At 42.8% G+C, this 24,625-nt stretch overlaps 1 protein-coding gene across 1 annotated transcript; it reads left to right on the top strand.

Annotated features, from left to right (window-relative positions):
- Positions 1-18,523: 18,523 nt before the first annotated feature.
- Positions 18,524-19,390, top strand: LOC117532537 (olfactory receptor 10A6-like). Its single transcript, XM_034195866.1, has one exon. The coding sequence runs from the start codon at positions 18,524-18,526 to the stop codon at positions 19,388-19,390; it is 867 nt and encodes a 288-aa protein (XP_034051757.1).
- Positions 19,391-24,625: the final 5,235 nt, after the last annotated feature.

Raw genomic sequence — 24,625 nt, 5'->3', positions numbered from 1 at the left:
GTATGTAGTGCTCTACTTTAAAGAGTCCTCTCCTGCTGATGTTCAGGTGTATATCAGTATGTAGTGTCTCTACTTTAAAGAGTCCTCTCCTGCTGATGTTGGTGTATATCAGTATGTAGTGTATCTACTTTAAAGAGTCTCTCCTGTGATGTTCAGGGTGTATATCAGTATGTAGTGTCTCTGCTTTAAAGAGTCCTCTCCTGCTGATGTTCAGGTGTATATCAGTATGTAATGTATCTACTTTAAAGAGTCCTCTCCTGCTGATGTTCAGGTGTATATCAGTATGTAGTGTCTCTACTTTAAGAGTCCTCTCCTGCTGATGTTCAGGTGTATATCAGTATGTAGTGTCTCTTCTTTAAAGAGTCCTCTCCTGCTGATGTTCAGGTGTATATCAGTCTGTAGTGTCTCTACTTTAAAGAGTCCTCTCCTGCTGATGTTCAGGTGTATATCAGTATGTAGTGACTCTACTTTAAAGAGTCCTCTCCTGCTGATGTTCAGGTGTATATCAGTATGTAGTGTCTCTAACTTTAAAGAGTCCTCTCCTGCTGATGTTCAGGTGTATTCAGTATGTAGTGTCTCTACTTAAAGAGTCCTTCCTGCTGATGTTCAGGTGTATCAGTATGTAGTGTCTCTACTTTAAGAGTCCTCTCCTGCTGATGTGCAGGTGTATATCAGTATGTAGTGTCTCTACTTTAAAGAGTCCTCTCCTGCTGATGTTCAGGTGTATATCAGTATGTAGTGTCTCTACTTTAAAGAGTCCTCTCCTGCTGATGTTCAGTGTGTATCAGTATGTAGTGTCTCTACTTTAAAGAGTCCCTCTCCTGCTGATGTTTCAGGTGTATATTCAGTATGTAGTGTCTCTACTTTAAAGAGTCCTATCCTGCTGATGTTTCAGGTGTATATCAGTATGTAGTGTCTCTAACTTTAAAGAGTCCTCTCCTGCTGATGTTCAGGTGTAATTCAGTATGTAGTGTCTCACTTTAAAGGAGTCCTCTCCTGCTGATGTTCAGGTGTATATCAGTAGTGTAGTGTCTCTACTTTAAAGAGTCCTCTCCTGCTGATGTTCAGGTGTATATCAGTATGTAGTGTCTCTACTTTAAAGAGTCCTCTCCTGCTGATGTTCAGGTGTATATCAGTATGTAGTGTCTCTACTTTAAAGAGTCCTCTCCTGCTGATGTTCAGGTGTATATCAGTATGTAGTGTCTCTACTTTAAAGAGTCCTCTCCTGCTGATGTTCAGGCGTATGTAAATATCAGTATGTAGTGTCTCTACTTTAAAGAGTCCTCTCCTGCTGATGTTCAGGTGTATATCAGTATGTAGTGTCTCTACTTTAAAGAGTCCTCTGACTGCTGATGTTCAGGTGTATATCAGTATGTAGTGTCTCTACTTTAAAGAGTCCTCTCCTGCTGATGTTCAGGTGTATATCAGTATGTAGTGTCTCTACTTTAAAGAGTCCTCTCCTGCTGATGTTCAGGTGTATATCAGTATGTAGTGTCTCTATTTAAAGAGTCCTCTCCTGCTGATGTTCAGGTGTATATCAGTATGTAGTGTCTCTACTTTAAAGAGTCCTCTCCTGCTGATGTTCAGGTGTATATCAGTATGTAGTGTCTCTTACTGTAAAGAGTCCTCTCCTGCTGATGTTCAGGTGTATATCAGTAGTGTAGTGTCTCTACTTTAAAGAGTCCTCTCCTGCTGATGTTTCAGGGTGTATATCATTATGTAGTGCTCTACTTTAAAAGAGTCCTCTCCTGCTGATGTTCAGGTGTATATCAGTATGTAGTGTCTCTACTTTAAAGAGTCCTCTCCTGCTGATGTTCAGGTGTATATCAGTGTGTAGTGTCTCTACTTTAAAGAGTCCTCTCCTGCTGATGTTCAGGCGTATGTAAATATCAGTATGTAGTGTCTCTACTTTAAAGAGTCCTCTCCTGCTGATGTTCAGGTGTATATCAGTATGTAGTGTCTCTACTTTAAAGAGTCCTCTCCTGCTGATGTTCAGGTGTATATCAGTATGTAGTGTCTCTACTTTAAAGAGTCCTCTCCTGCTGATGTCAGGTGTATATCAGTATGTAGTGTCTCTACTTTAAAGAGTCCTCTCCTGCTGATGTTCAGGTGTATATCAGTATGTAGTGTCTCTTCTTTAAAGAGTCCTCTCCTGCTGATGTTCAGGTGTATATCAGTATGTAGTGTCTCTACTTTAAAGAGTCCTCTCCTGCTGATGTTCAGGTGTATATCAGTATGTAGTGTCTCTTACTTTAAAGAGTCCTCTCCTGCTGATGTTCAGGTGTTATATCAGTATGTAGTGTCTCTACTTTAAAGAGTTCTCTCCTGCTGATGTTCAGGTGTATATCAGTATGTAGAGTATCTACTTTAAAGAGTCTTCTCCTGCTGATGTTCAGGTGTGTATCAGTATGTAGTGTCTCTACTTTAAAGAGTCCTCTCCTGCTGATGTTCAGGTGTATATCAGTATGTAGTGTCTCTACTTTAAAGAGTTCTCTCCTGCTGATGTTCAGGTGTATATCAGTATGTAGAGTATCTACTTTAAAGAGTCCTCTCCTGCTGATGTTCAGGTGTGTATCAGTATGTAGTGTCTCTACTTTAAAGAGTCCTCTCCTGCTGATGTTCAGGTGTATATCAGTATGTAGTGTCTCTACTTTAAAGAGTCCTCTCCTGCTGATGTTCAGGTTTATATCAGTATGTAGTGTCTCTACTTTAAAGAGTCCTCTCCTGCTGATGTTCAGGTGTATATCAGTATGTAGTGTCTCTACTTTAAAGAGTCCTCTCCTGCTGATGTTCAGGTGTATATCAGTATGTAATGTATCTACTTTAAAGAGTCCTCTCCTGCTGATGTTCAGGTGTATATCAGTATGTAGTGTCTCTACTTTAAAGAGTCCTCTCCTGCTGATGTTCAGGTGTATATCAGTATGTAGTGTCTCTACTTTAAAGAGTCCTCTCCTGCTGATGTTCAGGTTGATATCAGTATGTAGTGTCTCTACTTTAAAGAGTCCTCTCCTGCTGATGTTCAGGTGTATATCAGTATGTAGTGTCTCTACTTTAAAGAGTCCTCTCCTGCTGATGTTCAGGTGTATATCAGTATGTAGTGTATCTACTTTAAAGAGTCCTCTCCTGCTGATGTTCAGGTGTATATCAGTATGTAGTGTCTCTGCTTTAAAGAGTCCTCTCCTGCTGATGTTCAGGTGTATATCAGTATGTAATGTATCTACTTTAAAGAGTCCTCTCCTGCTGATGTTCAGGTGTATATCAGTATGTAGTGTCTCTACTTTAAAGAGTCCTCTCCTGCTGATGTTCAGGTGTATATCAGTATGTAGTGTCTCTTCTTTAAAGAGTCCTCTCCTGCTGATGTTCAGGTGTATATCAGTCTGTAGTGTCTCTACTTTAAAGAGTTCCTCTCCTGCTGATTGTCAGGTGTATATCAGTATGTAGTGCTCTACTTTAAAGAGTCCTCTCCTGCTGATGTTCAGGTTGTATATCAGTATGTAGTGTCTCTACTTTAAAGAGTCCTCTCCCTGCTGATGTTCAGGTGTATATCAGTATGTAGTGTCTCTACTTTAAAGAGTCCTCTCCTGCTGATGTTCAGGTGTATATCAGTATGTAGTGTCTCTACTTTAAAGAGTCCTCTCCTGCTGATGTGCAGGTGTATATCAGTATGTAGTGTCTCTACTTTAAAGAGTCCTCTCCTGCTGATGTTCAGGTGTATATCAGTATGTAGTGTCTCTACTTTAAAGAGTCCTCTCCTTTGCTGATGTCGGTGATATCAGTATGTAGTGTCTCTACTTTAAAGAGTCCTCTCCTGCTGATGTTCAGGTGTATATCGTATGTAGTGTCACTACTTTAAAGAGTACTCTCCTGCTGATGTTCAGGTGTATATCAGTATGTAGTGTCTCTACTTTAAAGAGTCCTCTCCTGCTGATGTTCAGGTGTATATCAGTATGTAGTGTCTCTACTTTAAAGAGTCCTCTCCTGCTGATGTTCAGGTGTGTATCAGTATGTGAGTCTCTAGAGCTTGGTGTCCTTCTTAGTCACCGGCTGGAGCAGTGTTCTGTTTTGTGGACAGGAAAGACTCTGCGCCCCTGTATTGGATTGTGTGGTCTGAACGCCACCACTGTAAACAATAGGTAACCCCTCTGACCCATCTAACATGCTTTTGAACTCATGAAAGGCATTACTGTTTTCACCAAACTAGACCTTGGAAATGCCTTTGATATGGTTTGCATTCGGGAGGGTGATGAATGTAAGCACCTCCAGTGGCCGTCATGAGTACTTGGTCATGTCCTTCGATCAGACTAACACCCCTGCAGACTTCAAAGCCTTAGTGAACAATGTAGGACGTGCTGAATAAATGTGTCTTTGTCCACCTGCATGACATGTTTCAGAAGCAGGAACACCCTGCAGAGGAGGAGGAGGTACTTCCTGTTTCCTATGTGATTGGTGCTCTAATGGGAAATTGGGGGTAAGGTCAAAAAGTCTCACGTTAACTCTTCTCTCCAAAAATAGGGCTTTGTGCATTGGTGTGACATTAACCAACTACATGTAAAAACACTGAGGAGATGGTGTGGGACCCTGACAGTGGGAGTGACCTTAGACCGGTAGTTATCCATACGGTACCCAGAACTCAGGGGGGTTCACATTGAGAGTGCACTCAGCTGGAGGGTCCATGTTGATAGTCTTCAACAGCAGATATGTTTGGATAGACTTAGGGCCTGTGGAGTTGAGGGGAAATTCAGGGTTTCATTCTGGTGTTGTAGACACTTCATGAACACACATGCACAAACAGGATCACATGCATTATTTGAGAGGTGGCAGAGCGAAGGGGCTGCTCGGGAGCAGATGGGGCTTCAGTGCCTTGCTCAAGGGCACCTCTGGCATTTTGCTCAGAACCGGGGAACTTTCAGTACCCAAGCCAAGTCCCTACAGACCTGGCAGTGCAGCTGAGATCACAGATCGCTCGCCTGGTACAGACTGCTATGAAAAGAAAAAAACATCAATCCCCCCAAATCATCTTTGAGTAGTCCATCATTAGACAGACACAACAAATGTATGATCCCCCGACCTCCACATCCTCCAGCCACATCCTCTACCCAGAGGTCCAGCTCTAAGCCACCAGAAGGAGATTCACGGTCCCTTAAAAAAGGTTAAAAGCACTAATTCCTGCCCATACGCTTATCAACAAACAGATGAAATGTATAGTTTAAATGTTGGTCATGAGGTTTGTGCAACAGGTCGCCATTGTCAGTATGTTGTCTGTGTTGTATGTGTAAACTGTGTATTTGCACATGTGCTAATATGTTTTTGTCTTTTATCGTGTACTTGGTAGTTTCTATGGTTTGCATCTCTTGTGGAACTGCAGGACAGAGTCCAGAACTCATTTCCTTTTGGGGATAATAAAGTTTATCGTATCGATTCTAAACTTTTAGAGTCTGGAAGTTTCAACGCTTATGCAACACTTACTGACCGTTACACACACACAGACGAGAATATGAGTGTGTGTGTGTGTGTGTGTGTGTGTGTGTGTGTGTGTGTGTGTGTGTGTGTGTGTGTGTGTGTGTGTGTGTGTCCGAGGGGAGGTTGTCACTGGCCTCTGATTGGTCTCACTGGTCCTCGTGTGGTTACTGTTAAACGTAACAACAGGACAAACATACATGTTGCCGGCCAGCTGACCTCTGACCTCAGGGACTTCATTAACACGGTGATGATGCAACCCCCCCCCCTCCCTCCCAAGAGAGGTTGCATCAGCTACACGAGAGGAATGTTTTGTACTTCACTTTTCATTTTATATTTAAATTATCAGACACTTTTATCTTGAATAGCTTACAATAACTCTTAAGATCTCCAACTTCATATAATGGAAGCACTGATTCTGGGCCGATACCAACGTTTCTTTTCTTTGTAATTAATCCCCAAATAATGGACTTGCCAGCTCATAAAGACCTGTTGAGAACCCAAAATAGTTCCCCAAAGTTTCACATTAGAAATGTATAGTACAAACTCATGACCAACATTATAAACTACATTACATCTGTTTGTTGATAAGCTTATTGTCAGGAATGAGTGGTTTTAACAGTTTAACCTTTTTTAAGGGACCGTGAATCTCCTTCTGGTGGCTTAGAGCTGGACCTCTGGGTAGAGGATGTGGCTGGAGGATGTGGAGGTCGGGGGATCATACATTTGTTGTGTCTGTCTAATGATGGACTACTCAAAGATGATTTGGGGGGATTGATGTTTTTTTCTTTTCATAGCAGTCTGTACCAGGCGAGCGATCTGTGATCTCAGCTGCACTGCCAGGTCTGTAGGGACTTGGCTTGGGTACTGAAAGTTCCCCGGTTCTGAGCAAAATGCCAGAGGTGCCCTTGAGCAAGGCACTGAAGCCCCATCTGCTCCCGAGCAGCCCCTTCGCTCTGCCACCTCTCAAATAATGCATGTGATCCTGTTTGTGCATGTGTGTTCATGAAGTGTCTACAACACCAGAATGAAACCCTGAATTTCCCCTCAACTCCACAGGCCCTAAGTCTATCCAAACATATCTGCTGTTGAAGACTATCAACATGGACCCTCCAGCTGAGTGCACTCTCAATGTGAACCCCCCTGAGTTCTGGGTACCGTATGGATAACTACCGGTCTAAGGTCACTCCCACTGTCAGGGTCCCACACCATCTCCTCAGTGTTTTTACATGTAGTTGGTTAATGTCACACCAATGCACAAAGCCCTATTTTTGGAGAGAAGAGTTAACGTGAGACTTTTTGACCTTACCCCCAATTTCCCATTAGAGCACCAATCACATAGGAAACAGGAAGTACCTCCTCCTCCTCTGCAGGGTGTTCCTGCTTCTGAAACATGTCATGCAGGTGGACAAAGACACATTTATTCAGCACGTCCTACATTGTTCACTAAGGCTTTGAAGTCTGCAGGGGTGTTAGTCTGATCGAAGGACATGACCAAGTACTCACTCGTTGCCATTTATGTTAAGAATAAGTTCAGTGTAACCGCTGTAGTTTCCAAATCGATCAGTAAGCAATTTGAATTTTAGCCTTAACTATAGAAGTGGCAAAGGGTCAACAGGTCATGGTAGTGGGCTGTTACAGACCCCCCTCAGCTGTCAAAGACTCCTTGTCTTCACTAGCAAATATTTTATCTCAACTAGACTACAAGGAAATAGTGCTACTTGGAGATGTTAACTGGGACTGGTTAACTGCAGTGTCAGAGGATTTTAAAAACCTTTGTGTCTCTTTAAATGTTACTCAGATTGTTGACAGTCCTACTCGCCCTAACATTAAGTCCCCTAATAAATCCTCCCTAATTGATCTCATTCTAACTAATGTTCCCCATAAATACTCATCTGTGGGAGTATTTGCAAATGATCTGAGCGATCACTGTGTTGTAGCCACAATTAGGGACACTAAGGTCCAAAAGGTTAAACCTCGCATTATCATTAAGAGAGACAAAAAACATTTTGTGGAGCAGGGTTTTGTGCATGATCTGTTTGATTGGGGTAAAATCGATCTGTGTGCTGATGTAGAAACTGCATGGTCTCATTTTTATCTTGGTTTTATGGAGATCATTGATAGACATGCACCCCTGCGTACATTTAGAGTGAAGGGACGAGACAATCCTTGGTTTTCTGCTGAACTGTCCAGTCTCCTGCATGAGAGAAACACGGCCTGGGCAAAGGCTAGGCAATCAGGCTCAGAGGTAGAATGGCTGCGTTTTAGGCAGCTAAGGAATAGCTTCACTTCAAATGTCAAAAGTGCTAAATCTAAGTATTATCTGTCAGTTACCTCAAAGAACCTGAACAACCCTAGACAGTTCTGGAAAGCCATAAAATCGATATCCACCGGTGATATCCGTAATGAGCTACCTCCGTGCCTCACCACAGCATCTGGCTCTATATCGGATAGGACCACCATACTAAATTGTTTTAATGAGCATTTTGTGTCCTGTGGCTCTCTGTTTGATTCTGTTTCTAATTCTGCTTCTGTGAACACCACAGTCGGTGACTCAGAACAATGTGGTCTGGAAAACCCTTTCAGTTTTACTCCTTTTACTGTTGATGTTGTTCGTGAAGTCTTAACCAAGCTAGATCCTAAAAAGCTGGCTGGCCCGGACAATTTAGAGCCTTTCTTTTTAAAGATAGCTGCAGATTTTATTGCTCCTCCTCTTACTACTCTTTTTAACCTCTCCCTCAGCACGAACAAAATCCCAAAAGTATGGAAGCCAGCGTATGTCCTGCCTTTGCTAAAAGGAGGGGAGGCAACCTTATTAAATAATTATAGACCCATCTCTAAGTTGTCAGTTCTGGCTCAGGTTCTCGAACGCCTAGTGAGTGAACAGGTAAAGGAGTTTTTATGTAACAATGACATCCTGTCCAAACATCAGTCAGGCTTCAGAAAGCAACACAGCACCATCACTGCCACAATGAAAGTGGTGAATGATGTGGAGAGTATCTTAGATAATAAGCAGAGTTGTGCAGCTCTATTTGTTGACCTATCCAAAGCGTTTGATACCGTCGATCATCGCATTTTGAAGCAAAGGCTGGTCAGTATAGGCATATCCAGCCATGCAGTGGGTGGTTTGTGAACTACCTCTCTGAAAGGTCCCAATGTGTTCACTTTGATGGGCTGTCTTCTGAGTGGTTGAACATCACTAATGGTGTACCACAAGGTTCAGTTTTAGGTCCGCTTTTATTCTCTATCTATATTAATAGTTTAGGTGAAAATGTCGAAGCAGCAACCTTACATTTTTATGCGGACGATACCGTGATGTACTGTGCAGGTCCCTCGATTAACGAGGCTGTTGTTAAATTACAGGCTGTTTTTAACATTATTCAGACTCAGCTCTCTGAACTTAAGCTTCTTTTAAATGTTGATAAAACCAAGGTAATGCTCTTTTCTAAAGCTAAAAATACACCAGAGACTGCTTTGGATATTGTAACTACGCAAGAAATACAACTTGAAGTGGTTACCTGTTACAAATACTTGGGTATCTGGCTTGATGACTGTCTCACTTTTAAACTTCATGTCAATAACCTGCTTAAAAAGCTGAGGGTTAGGCTAGGTTTCTTCTACAGGAACAAGTCCTGTTTCTCGCTTCAGGCCAGGAAAAGGCTCTGTGACCTTTTGACCTGTGCTGGACTCTGGTGATCTGTTATATATGAATGCACCTGCCAATTTGCACTGAGATTTGTGACAAATTGTAAAGCACTGACTCATCACTGTACCCTGTATACCAAGGCGGTTATGCCATCACTTACTGTACGGAGGCTCAGTCACTGGTACTTTTTCATTTACAAAGCCATGTTGGATAAACTACCATCTTATATCTGCTCCCTGATCTCTCTGCGAATTGAAAGTACTTATTGCCTGAGATCGCATGCTGTGGTTTTATTAAATGTGCCAAGTGCTAGGACTGTCTTAGGGAAGAAAGCTTTTAGATGTGCAGCTCCACTAACATGGAACAGTCTGCAAAAAGAATGGAGAATTACCAAGCTAGTACCACTACATGTTTTTAAAGCTCGGTTGGATGCTACTCAATCAGATGCTGTTGGTACCTGTACATGTGGTTAAATATGTAAATTGTAATCCCTGTACATTTTGCTGTATGATGTCCTTTTGTTGTTCTGTTGTTTATGTTTTGATGTCTTCTTGTGGAACCTACTGCTGCAGGTCTCCCTTGAAAAAGAGATCATTGATCTCAATGGGATTTTACCTGGATAAATAAAGGTTTTGAATTGAATTGAAAATTCAGATTGAACATGGTAAAAAACTGTAAATTATAGTGTCCGTCCAAAATATATTTTGTACTTATTGTGAAAACTAACCTTGGATGATGGTAAGGTAGACTACAAGCTTTAGGAATCCAAAGTACAACATATAATAAGTACCCTGTATCAAGATTGTTGCAAAACAAGTGACATTTGACCTTTTTAGAGAGATTTAGCAAAAAAAAACCTCTTCTGGGGCCATTTGGGTGGATTTTCGATATCTCTGGCCCCCTTGCTGGTTTTTGACATGTGACATCTCTTCCTGACCGTCAGAGCCAATATAATCGAAGGGGAATCGTCTGGAGTTTTGCTCCAGAGTGAAGCTGTCTCTAGGTCTGACATCTCAAAACCAAAAAGCAGATTTATTGCTCATCAGAAATCATTTCAAAGGGACACAGACACATTGGATTAACCTATGGATTAACTTCAGCATCGTTTTTATCGTTTTAATGCCATTGAAGACCACTTTTGACCAGACTACCACACAGGTGAGCCATTTTGCCGTTTTTGGCTAACTAGTTCCATATGTTTTGATGTGTGTTCTTGTTATTATCTCCGAGAGTTCGTATGATTGAGTGATAATGAGGGTACCCATCGATTCTGTGTCCCCTCACGATGTGAAACGATGGGTTGAGATGTGCAGCAAAGATAAATAATAAGGTTTTGTGAGTGAATTTCGGTGCAGTCATCTGTTAGCCTTTTTCGCTCGTTGATAATTCAGAGGCTCAGCGTTAGCATTGTGTTTTTTTTTTGGAATTAAAAAAAAAATTATCAGTTAGATGAGTTTCTTTCCATTACATGGATATAAAACATTCATAGTTTATTAAATGAACATGCCCTCAGACACTGTTTCCTGCAAGTTATTGCAGGAGGCCCCCGGAACCGGGGTCTCTCGGGCTAAACAGGTTAAAGTAGAGACACTACATACTGATATACACCTGAACATCAGCAGGAGAGGACTCTTTAAAGTAGAGACACTACATACTGATATACACCTGAACATCAGCAGGAGAGGACTCTTTAAAGTAGAGACACTACATACTGATATACACCTGAACATCAGCAGGAGAGGACTCTTTAAAGTAGAGACACTACATACTGATATACACCTGAACATCAGCAGGAGAGGACTCTTTAAAGTAGAGACACTACATACTGATATACACCTGAACATCAGCAGGAGAGGACTCTTTAAAGTAGAGACACTACATACTGATATGCACCTGAACATCAGCAGGAGAGGACTCTTTAAAAGTAGAGACACTACATACTGATATACACCTGAACATCAGCAGGAGAGGACTCTTTAAAGTAGAGACACTACATACTGATATGCACCTGAACATCAGCAGGAGAGGACTCTTTAAAGTAGAGACACTACATACTGATATACACCTGAAAATCAGCAGGAGAGGACTCTTTAAAGTAGAGACACTACATACTGATATGCACCTGAACATCAGCAGGAGAGGACTCTTTAAAGTAGAGACACTACATACTGATATACACCTGAACATCAGCAGGAGAGGACTCTTTAAAGTAGAGACACTACATACTGATATACACCTGAACATCAGCAGGAGAGGACTCTTTAAAGTAGAGACACTACATACTGATATACACCTGAACATCAGCAGGAGAGGACTCTTTAAAGTAGAGACACTACATACTGATATACACCTGAACATCAGCAGGAGAGGACTCTTTAAAGTAGAGACACTACATACTGATATGCACCTGAACATCAGCAGGAGAGGACTCTTTAAAGTAGAGACACTACATACTGATATGCACCTGAACATCAGCAGGAGAGGACTCTTTAAAGTAGAGACACTACATACTGATATACACCTGAAAATCAGCAGGAGAGGACTCTTTAAAGTAGAGACACTACATACTGATATGCACCTGAACATCAGCAGGAGAGGACTCTTTAAAGTAGAGACACTACATACTGATATACACCTGAACATCAGCAGGAGAGGACTCTTTAAAGTAGAGACACTACATACTGATATACACCTGAACATCAGCAGGAGAGGACTCTTTAAAGTAGAGACACTACATACTGATATACACCTGAACATCAGCAGGAGAGGACTCTTTAAAGTAGAGACACTACATACTGATATGCACCTGAACATCAGCAGGAGAGGACTCTTTAAAGTAGAGACACTACATACTGATATACACCTGAACATCAGCAGGAGAGGACTCTTTAAAGTAGAGACACTACATACTGATATGCACCTGAACATCAGCAGGAGAGGACTCTTTAAAGTAGAGACACTACATACTGATATACACCTGAAAATCAGCAGGAGAGGACTCTTTAAAGTAGAGACACTACATACTGATATGCACCTGAACATCAGCAGGAGAGGACTCTTTAAAGTAGAGACACTACATACTGATATACACCTGAACATCAGCAGGAGAGGACTCTTTAAAGTAGAGACACTACATACTGATATACACCTGAACATCAGCAGGAGAGGACTCTTTAAAGTAGAGACACTACATACTGATATACACCTGAACATCAGCAGGAGAGGACTCTTTAAAGTAGAGACACTACATACTGATATACACCTGAACATCAGCAGGAGAGGACTCTTTAAAGTAGAGACACTACATACTGATATGCACCTGAACATCAGCAGGAGAGGACTCTTTAAAGTAGAGACACTACATACTGATATGCACCCTGAACATCAGCAGGAGAGGACTCTTTAAAGTAGAGACACTACATACTGATATACACCTGAAAATCAGCAGGAGAGGACTCTTTAAAGTAGAGACACTACATACTGATATGCACCTGAACATCAGCAGGAGAGGACTCTTTAAAGTAGAGACACTACATACTGATATACACCTGAACATCAGCAGGAGAGGACTCTTTAAAGTAGAGACACTACATACTGATATACACCTGAACATCAGCAGGAGAGGACTCTTTAAAGTAGAGACACTACATACTGATATACACCTGAACATCAGCAGGAGAGGACTCTTTAAAGTAGAGACACTACATACTGATATACACCTGAACATCAGCAGGAGAGGACTCTTTAAAGTAGAGACACTACATACTGATATGCACCTGAACATCAGCAGGAGAGGACTCTTTAAAGTAGAGACACTACATACTGATATGCACCTGAACATCAGCAGGAGAGGACTCTTTAAAGTAGAGACACTACATACTGATATGCACCTGAACATCAGCAGGAGAGGACTCTTTAAAGTAGAGACACTACATACTGATATACACCTGAAAATCAGCAGGAGAGGACTCTTTAAAGTAGAGACACTACATACTGATATGCACCTGAACATCAGCAGGAGAGGACTCTTTAAAGTAGAGACACTACATACTGATATACACCTGAACATCAGCAGGAGAGGACTCTTTAAAGTAGAGACACTACATACTGATATACACCTGAACATCAGCAGGAGAGGACTCTTTAAAGTAGAGACACTACATACTGATATACACCTGAACATCAGCAGGAGAGGACTCTTTAAAGTAGAGACACTACATACTGATATACACCTGAACATCAGCAGGAGAGGACTCTTTAAAGTAGAGACACTACATACTGATATACACCTGAACATCAGCAGGAGAGGACTCTTTAAAGTAGAGACACTACATACTGATATACACCTGAACATCCGCAGGAGAGGACTCTTTAAAGTAGAGACACTACATACTGATAACACCTGAACATCAGCAGGAGAGGACTCTTTAAAGTAGAGACACTACATACTGATATACACCTGAACATCAGCAGGAGAGGACTCTTTAAAGTAGAGACACTACATACTGATATGCACCTGAACATCAGCAGGAGAGGACTCTTTAAAGTAGAGACACTACATACTGATATGCACCTGACCATCAGCAGGAGAGGACTCTTTAAAGTAGAGACACTACATACTGATATACACCTAAAAATCAGCAGGAGAGGACTCTTTAAAGTAGAGACACTACATACTGATATGCACCTGAACATCAGCAGGAGAGGACTCTTTAAAGTAGAGACACTACATACTGATATACACCTGAACATCAGCAGGAGAGGACTCTTTAAAGTCGAGACACTACATACTGATATACACCTGAACATCAGCAGGAGAGGACTCTTTAAAGTAGAGACACTACATACTGATATACACCTGAACATCATCAGGAGAGGACTCTTTAAAGTAGAGACACTACATACTGATATACACCTGAACATCAGCAGGAGAGGACTCTTTAAAGTAGAGACACTACATACTGATATACACCTGAACATCAGCAGGAGAGGACTCTTTAAAGTAGAGACACTACATACTGATATACACCTGAACATCAGCAGGAGAAGACTCTTTAAAGTAGAGACACTACATACTGATATACACCTGAACATCAGCAGGAGAGGACTCTTTAAAGTAGAGACACTACATACTGATATACACCTGAACATCAGCAGGAGAGGACTCTTTAAAGTCGAGACACTACATACTGATATACACCTGAACATCAGCAGGAGAGGACTCTTTAAAGTAGAGACACTACATACTGATATACACCTGAACATCACCAGGAGAGGACTCTTTAAAGTAGAGACACTACATACTGATATACACCTGAACATCAGCAGGAGAGGACTCTTTAAAGTAGAGACACTACATACTGATATACACCTGAACATCAGCAGGAGAGGACTCTTTAAAGTAGAGACACTACATACTGATATACACCTGAACATCAGCAGGAGAGGACTCTTTAAAGTAGAGACACTACATACTGATATACACCTGAACATCAGCAGGAGAGGACTCTTTAAAGTAGAGACACTACATACTGATATACACCTGAGCATCAGCAGGAGAGGACTCTTTAAAGTAGAGACACTACATACTGATATACACCTGAACATCAGCAGGAGAGGACTCTTTAAAGTAGAGACACTACATACTGATATACACCTGAACATCCGCAGGAGAGGACTCTTTAAAGTAGAGACACTACATACTGATATACACCTGAACATCAGCAGGAGAGGACTCTTTAAAGTAGAGACACTACATACTGATATACACCTGAACATCAGCAGGAGAGGACTCTTTAAAGTAGAGACACTACATACTGATATGCACCTGAACATCAGCAGGAGAGGACTCTTTAAAGTAGAGACACTACATACTGATATGCACCTGACCATCAGCAGGAGAGGACTCTTTAAAGTAGAGACACTACATACTGATATACACCTAAAAATCAGCAGGAGAGGACTCTTTAAAGTAGAGACACTACATACTGATATGCACCTGAACATCAGCAGGAGAGGACTCTTTAAAGTAGAGACACTACATACTGATATACACCTGAACATCAGCAGGAGAGGACTCTTTAAAGTCGAGACACTACATACTGATATACACCTGAACATCAGCAGGAGAGGACTCTTTAAAGTAGAGACACTACATACTGATATACACCTGAACATCATCAGGAGAGGACTCTTTAAAGTAGAGACATTACATACTGATATACACCTGAACATCAGCAGGAGAGGACTCTTTAAAGTAGAGACACTACATACTGATACACACCTGAACATCAGCAGGAGAGGACTCTTTAAAGTAGAGACATTACATACTGATATACACCTGAACATCAGCAGGAGAGGACTCTTTAAAGTAGAGACACTACATACTGATATACACCTGAACATCAGCAGGAGAGGACTCTTTAAAGTAGAGACACTACATACTGATATACACCTGAACATCAGCAGGAGAGGACTCTTTAAAGTAGAGACACTACATACTGATATACACCTGCACATCAACAGGAGAGGACTCTTTAAAGTAGAGACACTACATACTGATATACACCTGAACATCAGCAGGAGAGGACTCTTTAAAGTAGAGACACTACATACTGATATACACCTGAACATCAGCAGGAGAGGACTCTTTAAAGTAGAGACACTACATACTGATATACACCTTTTTTGCCGTCCGTGAGGAAAATAAATGTCTCAGAGCCTCAGAATACTGAAATCTGTATTTGTTGTCATCTTTCTTTCCTTCTAATTTGTTATTCTTTGGTGCAGGCGTGAAACATACTACCAATAGAAATACATTGCTTCTAAAATCGTTCTGTCAGAATACTGAAATCTGTATTTTTTTGTATATGTTTTTCCTTCTAATTTGTTATTATTTACATTGCTTTTGAAATCGTTCTGTGTGAAATGTTGAAATCGTGTTGGTGAACACGAATCAATAGATTAATGTTGTGACTATAACACAAAATGCCGTGAGACTGTGTTGGATATACACCTGAACATCAGCAGGAGAGGACGAAAGATGAGCGATCCAAAACATGTTGTGCAATAACTCTGCTTATATGTTCTTGAGAGCTTCTAAATTGCAGGTGGTCTTTTCACACTACACAAGGAGTGGTTGTACCATATTTACAACACTTATTCACAAGTGGGATGGGGTGTCAGGCACATAATTGCAGCCTCCTAACAGTGGCGGCGCTAGGGGGTGGCTACTTGGGCTCAAGCCCCGGATGTTATCTGAAAAGCCCCAAAGATGTTTTATTTTTTTTTAAAACGTCTCTTGAGTAATGTGAAGTACAACAGAGAGGCAGCAGCTGCGGGACAGTAGCCTGCGTACTGCATAGCCTCCCCTGCCCTGAAGTAGAAGTAATCCTTCGTTAGTGCGAACAGTCGCACCGCTGCGAGGCTCTGCGAGGCTCCGGTGAGTTCACAGTTCATGCTCCACTTAGTGTAAAGTGTTGCTCGGATTGTCTAGTGGGGTCCACTAGCCAATCCGAGCAACACTTTAGCATTTATTTGAAAGAACGTGTTCTTAAAAAGGGCAGGCAAATTTGACATTGTCCAAATGTCTCCGTTTTCACACCGCTGAATCCTTGGGTTGGATGCATGAAACAATTCAAGTATCGGCTCCCAGTATCATTGTGGAGATATAACCTTTTACATTTCAAATACCCCAGATCCTCCAGTTAAGTATTGAAGTGGACGTACACTTAGAATACTCTACTGAGGGACATGGTACTCTGTATCAAGATTGATGCAAAACAAGTGAAATTTGACCTTTTTAGAGAGATTTAGAAGAAAAAAACATTTTCCATATCTCTGGCCACCCTCGGTCGATTTTGATGATTGACACCTCTTTTTAACCGTTAGAGCCAATGGAATCGAGAGGGAAGTTCCTAAAATCCCTCTAAACATTACCCATTGGTGAATTAGTGGTGCGTAGCCAGAATGCCCAAAACCCGAAGCTGGGTTGTAGCTCTCACAAGCATGCATATGAAATCTCCGGTTTTTACAAAAATGGAACGATGGATTATCAGTAATCATTTCAAAGAGACACAGACACATTGGATCAAGCTATCGATTAACCTTCAGCAGCGTTTTTATCGTTTTAATGCGATTGAATACAACTTCTGATCAGAAAACAGCAAAGGTAAGACATATTCCAGTTTTTGCTCCGTAAAGCAATGTTGTGTGATGTCTGGGTTCACTTCCCCTGTCGCGAGTTTTGTTAGCTCAGTGATGATACTAATACCTTTTAGAATCTGTGGAATCTCAGCTTGCTAGCTGATATCTTGTGTGTGCATATCCGGTAAGTAATACATTATTTCTACCGTGAGTTCTATGCTAGGTGGGTTAGCATATTTTCGCTCAGAGCTCATTCTTGTGGGACTTGTATTTTGTTTCGTTAAAAACGGTTCGTATCGTCCGTTAGCTGAGTTTCTTCCCGTTAAGTGGATATGACACATTAATAAGTTGTTAAATGTTAAGAAGCCTTGAGACACTTTTTCGTGAAAAAGGGCGGGAAAATTAGACATTGTCCGAACGTCTCCGTTTTCACACCGCTGAATCCTTGGGTTGGATCCATGAAAACATTCAAGTATCAGCTCCCAGTATCTTTGCATTGTGGAGATATAATCTTTTATATTTCAAATACCCCAGATCCTGCAGTTAAGTATTTGAAGTGGACGTACACTTAGAATACCCTACTGATGGACACGGTGTATTCGAAGTGGAAGCCTTGTGTATTCGGCACAAACAAACGAACCCACCATCCATTTCACCTGGCTCACAATGTAACCACCTCTGATAGAAAGAGGGAGAGCTATCGATGAGTGCACGTGGTGCCAGCCATTGAACACAGTGATGAGGCGTGGAGACAAACAAATATTTGTTTTACTATTTATTTAATGATTTTAAAACTGTTGGTGTACTTTGGTGATGTTTGGACTTTCTCTATCATCCCCACTGTTAACACTACTTGACCCTAAGGTCAAGGTCTGTTAGTTGGTTACTATGGTACCTTCTGTGGGACGTCTGTTTGGACATGTTGTCATGAACAGGTTTAAAAAGCCGATATTGAAGCAGCCTCCCTTTAGTTCCTGCAGCACTGCTGGTGACTAATGTTGTGCTGTGTGTAAGGTAATTATTTCTCTGTCATGTTAAATCTGTGTAATTTACAAAGACTGGGCAGTAAGGGTTTACGCTTTTGCTGGATTCTGATATGTTTTTTTCTATGCGCTTGATCAATTTTAACAAGAGAAACCAAAATATCTGTGTTTTCATTTCATTTTGCAGATAGAAAAACAATGCCTTTTTAATCAAACACAATGTCTTCTTCATTTCAGAGTTAAAAGATGAGAAACAAATCGTTGTACAATTGTTTTCTCTCCTAAAACTAAAATGATGGTGAATTCTACTTTATCCTACTTCCTTCTTAGCACTTATATCCATGTTGGGAATTTGAGGTACTTGTATTTCATGATAACTGCAATTGTATACATTGTGATTGTTGTTGCCAACACGTCTCTGATTGTGGTTATCTGTGTGAACAGGAGCTTACATGAACCTATGTACCTTTTTCTGTGCAGCCTGTTTGTAAATGAACTGTATGGTAGTACAGGGTTGTTTCCATCCCTTCTGGTTCAGATCCTCTCTGACATTCACACTGTCTTTGCTCCGCTCTGCTTCCTGCAGATTTTCTGCTTGTTTACATATGTACATATACAATTTTGTAATTTAGCCGTCATGTCTTATGACAGATATCTTGCTATCTGTTATCCTCTGCAATATAACACTCGTATGACTTCTAACAAGGCGGTCATCTTCATTATTCTCATTTGGTTGTACTCTTTTGGGAAGTTCATGATAACTTTATCCTTAAATATCCGTCTGACACTTTGTGGAAACATCATTAACAGTTTGTATTGTAATAACTACCTTGTAGTTAAATTGGCATGTTCTGACACTCAGGTGAACAACATTTATGGATATTGTGGTACTTTTCTCACAATCGTTGTCCCTCTGTTTCCAATCCTCTTCTCGTACATGAGGATCCTCAGAGTGTGTTTCTCTGGCTCCAAACAGACCAGACAGAAAGCTGTCAGTACCTGCACACCTCACCTTGTTTCCCTCCTCAACTTCTCTTTTGGCTGCAGCTTTGAAATACTTCAGAGTAGATTTGATATGAGCGGTGTTCCCAGTGTGCTGCGTATTATTCTGTCACTGTATTTTCTCATCATACAGCCACTAATGAACCCTGTCATGTAGGGACTGCAAATGTCAAAGCTAAGAAACATATGTAAACATGTGCTCCGTTATAAACTGTTGGCTGGTGGCAGAAATAACAAAAGTATCAGTGAATGAATGTCTTGAAATATTCTGATTAAACATGTATCTAGTCAGAGCTGGTTGATGTCGCCAGGGAAAATAAAGTTTGGGGCTCTCTGCTGGAACTGCTACCCCCGCGACCCGACCACGGATAAGCGGGAGAAGATGGATGGATGGAACATGTATCTAAGTGGACCTTTTACCGTGTTTATAACCCTGACTGTTAGTGTTGATTGTAAAATAGTACTTCTACCACTAGTAGTAGTAGTCGGCAGGTTACTTGATACTCAAGGTTTTAACAGTTGTAGTCTCAAAAGTTTGAAATACCCTTATTATCAATGTTCCCAGTTAAAATGAAAATGTGGTGAAACATTGTTAAACTGTTAACCCCTAAAAGCTTTAGAAATCCAAACTATAACATATAATAAGTAACCTGTATCAAGATTGATGCAAAACAAGTGACATTTTACCTTTTTAGAGAGATTTTGAAAAAAAACCACTTCTGGGGTCATTTGGGTGCATTTTCCATATCTCTGGCCCTCCTCGGTCGATTTTGATGATTGACACCTCTTTTGAACCGTTAGAGCCAATAGAATCGAAGGGAAGTTCCTAAGATCTATCTAAACATTACCCACCGGTGAATGAGTGATGCGTAGCCAGAAGGCCCAAAACCGGAAGCTGGCTTGTAGCTCTAATAGCAGCTAATAGGAAATCTTAGTTTTTGACAAAAATGGAATGATGGATGATCAGTAATCATTTCAAAGTGACACAGACACATTGGATTAACCTATGGATTAACCTTCAGCAGCGTTTTTATCGTTTGAATGCCATTGAACACAACTTCTGATCAGAAAACAGCAACAGCAAGACTTATTTTCTGTTTTTGCTCCGTAAAGCTACGTTGTGTGATAATAAATTAATAATAATAATAAATTATATTTTTATAGCGCTTTTCTCGGGCTCAAAGACGCATTACAGTGTGAGGGAGGGTAGACAAACAAGGACAGGCAAAAACAAACAAAAACAACAAAATAAAACAAAAAATAAACAGAAAAGGCTGTCAAGAGGAAATTGATTGAGAGTTGAAGAGATGGGTTTTGAGGTAGTACTGGAACGGGGTGAGGGACTCAGAGTCACGGATGTCTTGGGGGAGGGAGTTCCAGAGCTTCGGGGCTGCCACAGAGAAGGCTCTGTCCCCAAAGCTCCGGAGTTTGGCCTTGGGGTGGAAAGCAAACCGGCTGAGGTGGATCTGAGGGTCCGGGGAGGTTGGTAGAGGATGAGGAGGTCAGTGAGGTAGGGGGGGGGGGGAGGGGCAGATGTGGAGGAGTTCAGTTTTATTGCTGTTGAGTTTGAGGAAGTTGTGTTGCATCCAGGATTTTATTGCAGTCCGACAGGAGTCGATGTGGGTGAGGGAGGGGCTGTGGGGAGATTTGGTGCTGAGGTAAATGTGGGTGTCGTAGGTGTAACAGTGAAAGTCAAGGTTATAATGGCGGAGAATCTGACCAAGGGGGAGGATGTAGATGATGAAGAGGAGGGGGCCGAGTACTGAACCTTGGGGAACACCTTGGGTGACTGAAGCTGTGGCAGAGGAGTGGTTTTTGAGGGAGATGAAGTGGGATCTGTCGGAGAGGTAGGACTGGAGCCACCTGACTGCAGTACCTTCGATACCGATATCCTGGAGTCGGGTAAGCAGGATGGTGTGGCTCACGGTATCGAAGGCTGCACTCAGGTCGAGGAGGATGTTGAGGGAACCGGTGTCAGCAGAGGTGAGGAGGTCATTGAGGACTTTGATGAGGGCCGTTTCTGTGCTGTGGTGGAGACGAAAAGACTGAAGCGGTTCAAAAAGCTGGTTGGTTTGGAGATGATGCCTTCTATTGTTTTTGAGAGAAAGGGGAGGTTGGAGATGGGACGGTAATTACTGAGGGAGGAGGGATCCAGACCGGGTTTCTTGAGGATGGGAGTGACAGCAGCAATTTTGAAGGCAGAGGGAACGGTTCCTTGGGACAGGGAGGAGTGGAAGAGGTTGACAAGGTAGGGGCAGAGGACGGGGAGGCAGGACTTCAGTAGAGGGGTGGGTAGAGGGTCAAGCGTGCAGGTTGTGGGTTTGGAGGTGTTGATCAGTTTGATGATTTCAGGGGAGGTAACCAGAATGAACTGGGAGAGGCGGCCGTGGGGAGGAGGAGTCAGGAGGTCAAGGGAGACGGAGGGAGAAATTGTGGCGGTGAATGTTGGGGGAGATGTTTCTGTGTCAGATGCAGCGGATAGGGAGAGATTAATGGCAGTGATTTTCTCAGAGAAAAACTGGAGGAATGAACTGCATAAAGTGGAAGTGGAGGAAGGGAGGGTGTCAGCACGGGGTTTGAGGAGCTTGTTGACGGTGGAGAAGAGGGTTCTGGGGTTACGGGAGGGGTCGGTAAAGATGGTGGAGAGGTAAGCAGTTGTTGTGGCAGTGAGGTAGGTAGTGAGATGGAGTTTGTAGGATTCATGGTGAGATGGAGTTTGGAGGATTCATGGTGAACTGTGAGGGATGATTTCATGGTTAGGCGTTCAAGCTGGCCGCCGGTTTGCTTCAGCTTACGGAGTGCAGGGGTGAACCAGGGTGAGGAGGTTTTAAAAGTGACATTTTTCCTTTTGAGGGGGACCAGGCTGTTGAGGGAGGCAAGTAGGGTGGAATTAAGGTGGTTGAGTTGTTCATCTGGTGAGCTGAGGTTCGAGTCCAAGGGGTAGAGGATAGCAGGTCGGAGAGGTGCTGGGGATCGACAGAGCGTAAATTACGGAAGGTGATGTTCCTGAATGGGGGGGGGTGGCGGACAGGGGAGGCAATGGTGAACTATATGAGTTTGTGGTCAGAGAGGGGAAAGGGGCAGGGGTGGAGGTCGAGTACTGGGAGGTTGGTGGAGCAGACAAAGTCAACGATGTGTCCTTTATCATGGGTGGGGAATGTCACATGTTGTGTAAGTGAGAAATTGTCCAGAAGGGAGGAGAATTCAGAAGCGTGCTTGCAGGTGGGGGAGTCCATGTGGATGTTGAGGTCGCAGAGGAGTAACAGACGTGGGGAGAAGGATGAAGCAATGATGAGGAGTTCAGTGAGATCAGAGAGGAAGGAGGGGTGTGGTTTGGGGGGCCGGTACATGAGGATAACTGTCATACCTCATTCACACCAACGCAACTCCGGTTCAAGCTCCATGCTAGAGCTTTTCAGGTTCAGAACCGGTTCTTCAGTTTAGCTCCGGCTCTTTTCACACTGCCCAGAGTCCGACTGGCGCTGCGTCACTGTGTCATCGTTTGCGTCATCGTTTGCGTCATCGTTTGCGTCATGACGTAACCGTTTGCGTGCCTGCGTCATAAAGCCAAACTGCGCGGAAACCCCTCACAGCTCACACCGACAACAACAACAATGGCCGATTGTGCTCCAGCTTCCTCTGTGCCTCTTCGGAAGACCAGATTCCCAGTAGGTAGCTGGTCTCTTCAGTGGACCACTGCTGCTTGTTAAGTTTCTCCATTGTTGTGTACAAACTGGATAAAACGCCGGCTTTTTGTTGTTGTTCAGGAGTTGATCCCGCCCATGCCCCCGCCTCGACGTAAGCGGTGCTTTTGCTCTAGCCGGACAATTTTTTGGTGCTTGAAACGAACCGGATTCCGGAGCTAAGAGGCTGCTCCGCTGCGGTATGAACAGGAAAACCCACCACCACGGCGTGAGGGGCGGGGTTTAGTGATGTAATTAAAACCAAGGGGGGATGTTTGATTGAGGGAGATGAAGCAATTGGGTTGTTACCAGGTTTCAGTGAGCAGAAGGAAGTCGATGGATTTGTCCAGAATTAGTTCGTGAAGGATGTGGGCTTTATTGTTAAGTGACCGGATATTGAGGAGGGCAAGATTGGTCAAGTGGGGGTTTGGAGGTGTGGTGGCAGGCTGGAGAGGTATAAGGTTGTCCAGGTTAGCAGCACGGGGGTGGGCACGAGAGGGGGGGCGGTGGAGCAGAGGAGGGGGGCTTGATGGTGGGGAGAAATGGCTTGTTATATGTGTTGGGAGGCGGAGGGGAGTGGGATCCGCTCCGGGTATTCTGTGCAGGGGGAGAGTGTAAGAGGAGCAGTAGGAGTTGCGGTCTGATGACGCGTCATGTGTGCGACAGTGCGTTGGGTAGAGCAGATGGATGCTATGGATTTTCCGTGCTGAAAGTAAACAAAACTGCGGCGGGTGCTTCGGTGAATGTAGCGGGTTCGACGAAGGGCTAGATTTTAAGGCATTGCATTCTGAACACCAATGACAAGGAAATACGAGGTAGATCTATCTATCCTATTCAACCTTGGCCAAACGGGGCAGCCAGCAAAGCTCCTTCAGACCAGTCCACGAGGTACTGCAAACAGCGGCCTGAAGGCGGACATCCAGAAGAGACCAGACAGTTTCATCATTGATCATCTGAGGAGGCGGAGGAGCTACCAAGGTAGTTGGGCACTCCAAGAGGATTGGTTAGAGGTGGTAGACAGTCTACGTGTCTAAACAGTCAATTATTGTATGGATGACTGTGTTTCCATTGGATGGTGGAAGACGGGTGACGAAGTCCAAGGAAATGCGAGACCACGGATGGCTAGGAATGGGCAAAGGACAGAGCAGACCTTAAGGAAATTGGGTTTAGGCCTTATTCTGGGCACATTGAACAGGCCTAAATAAACTCACATATGTCTCTTTCCATGGTTGGCCACCAAAAACGCTGACGGAGGAAGTTGAGCGTCCCCAAATACTGGGTGGAGGGGGCCCAGAATTCTCCTCCTGCACCGTCCTCATGATGGCGTCATGAAAGAGCCCTGCCTTGTTTTTGCAAATTGTTACTACCATGGTCAGCTTCCCCTTTAGGGGCTAGGGTCCTCCATCAGGCTTCCCTGTGAAGACTTATACGTTCCAAGCATATGATGAAGCAGCATCACAGGAAGCCCTGATCTTTATTCCATATTTTAAGATTAAGACATTAAATACTGCCTGAAGGGGCAGCAGCCTCTGATCAGTGGTAACATTAGGCTCAGGGTTGTGAAACAGGCGGTGCATTCACATGTCCGACACTGTCCTGATGATCTCTGCAGTCCAGCTATTCTGTTGTCTCATTTGTCAAAGAGGATATTCCTGCAAATGATGTGGAGGTTTTCCAGAGATATTGTTGCATGCTTTTATCTTCAGTAG

The sequence above is a fragment of the Gymnodraco acuticeps genome, unplaced genomic scaffold (assembly GCF_902827175.1).
Source record: "Gymnodraco acuticeps unplaced genomic scaffold, fGymAcu1.1, whole genome shotgun sequence".
NCBI classification, from domain to species: Eukaryota; Metazoa; Chordata; class Actinopteri; order Perciformes; family Bathydraconidae; genus Gymnodraco; species Gymnodraco acuticeps.
The sequence above is the reverse complement of the archived record's forward strand: the minus strand, read 5'-3'. Positions and strand labels throughout refer to the sequence as shown.

Bases quoted from the DNA above. Each gene is read 5' to 3' on its own strand.
- LOC117532537 (XM_034195866.1), top strand. From the start codon at position 18,524: ATGATGGTGAATTCTACTTTATCCTACTTCCTTCTTAGCACTTATATC.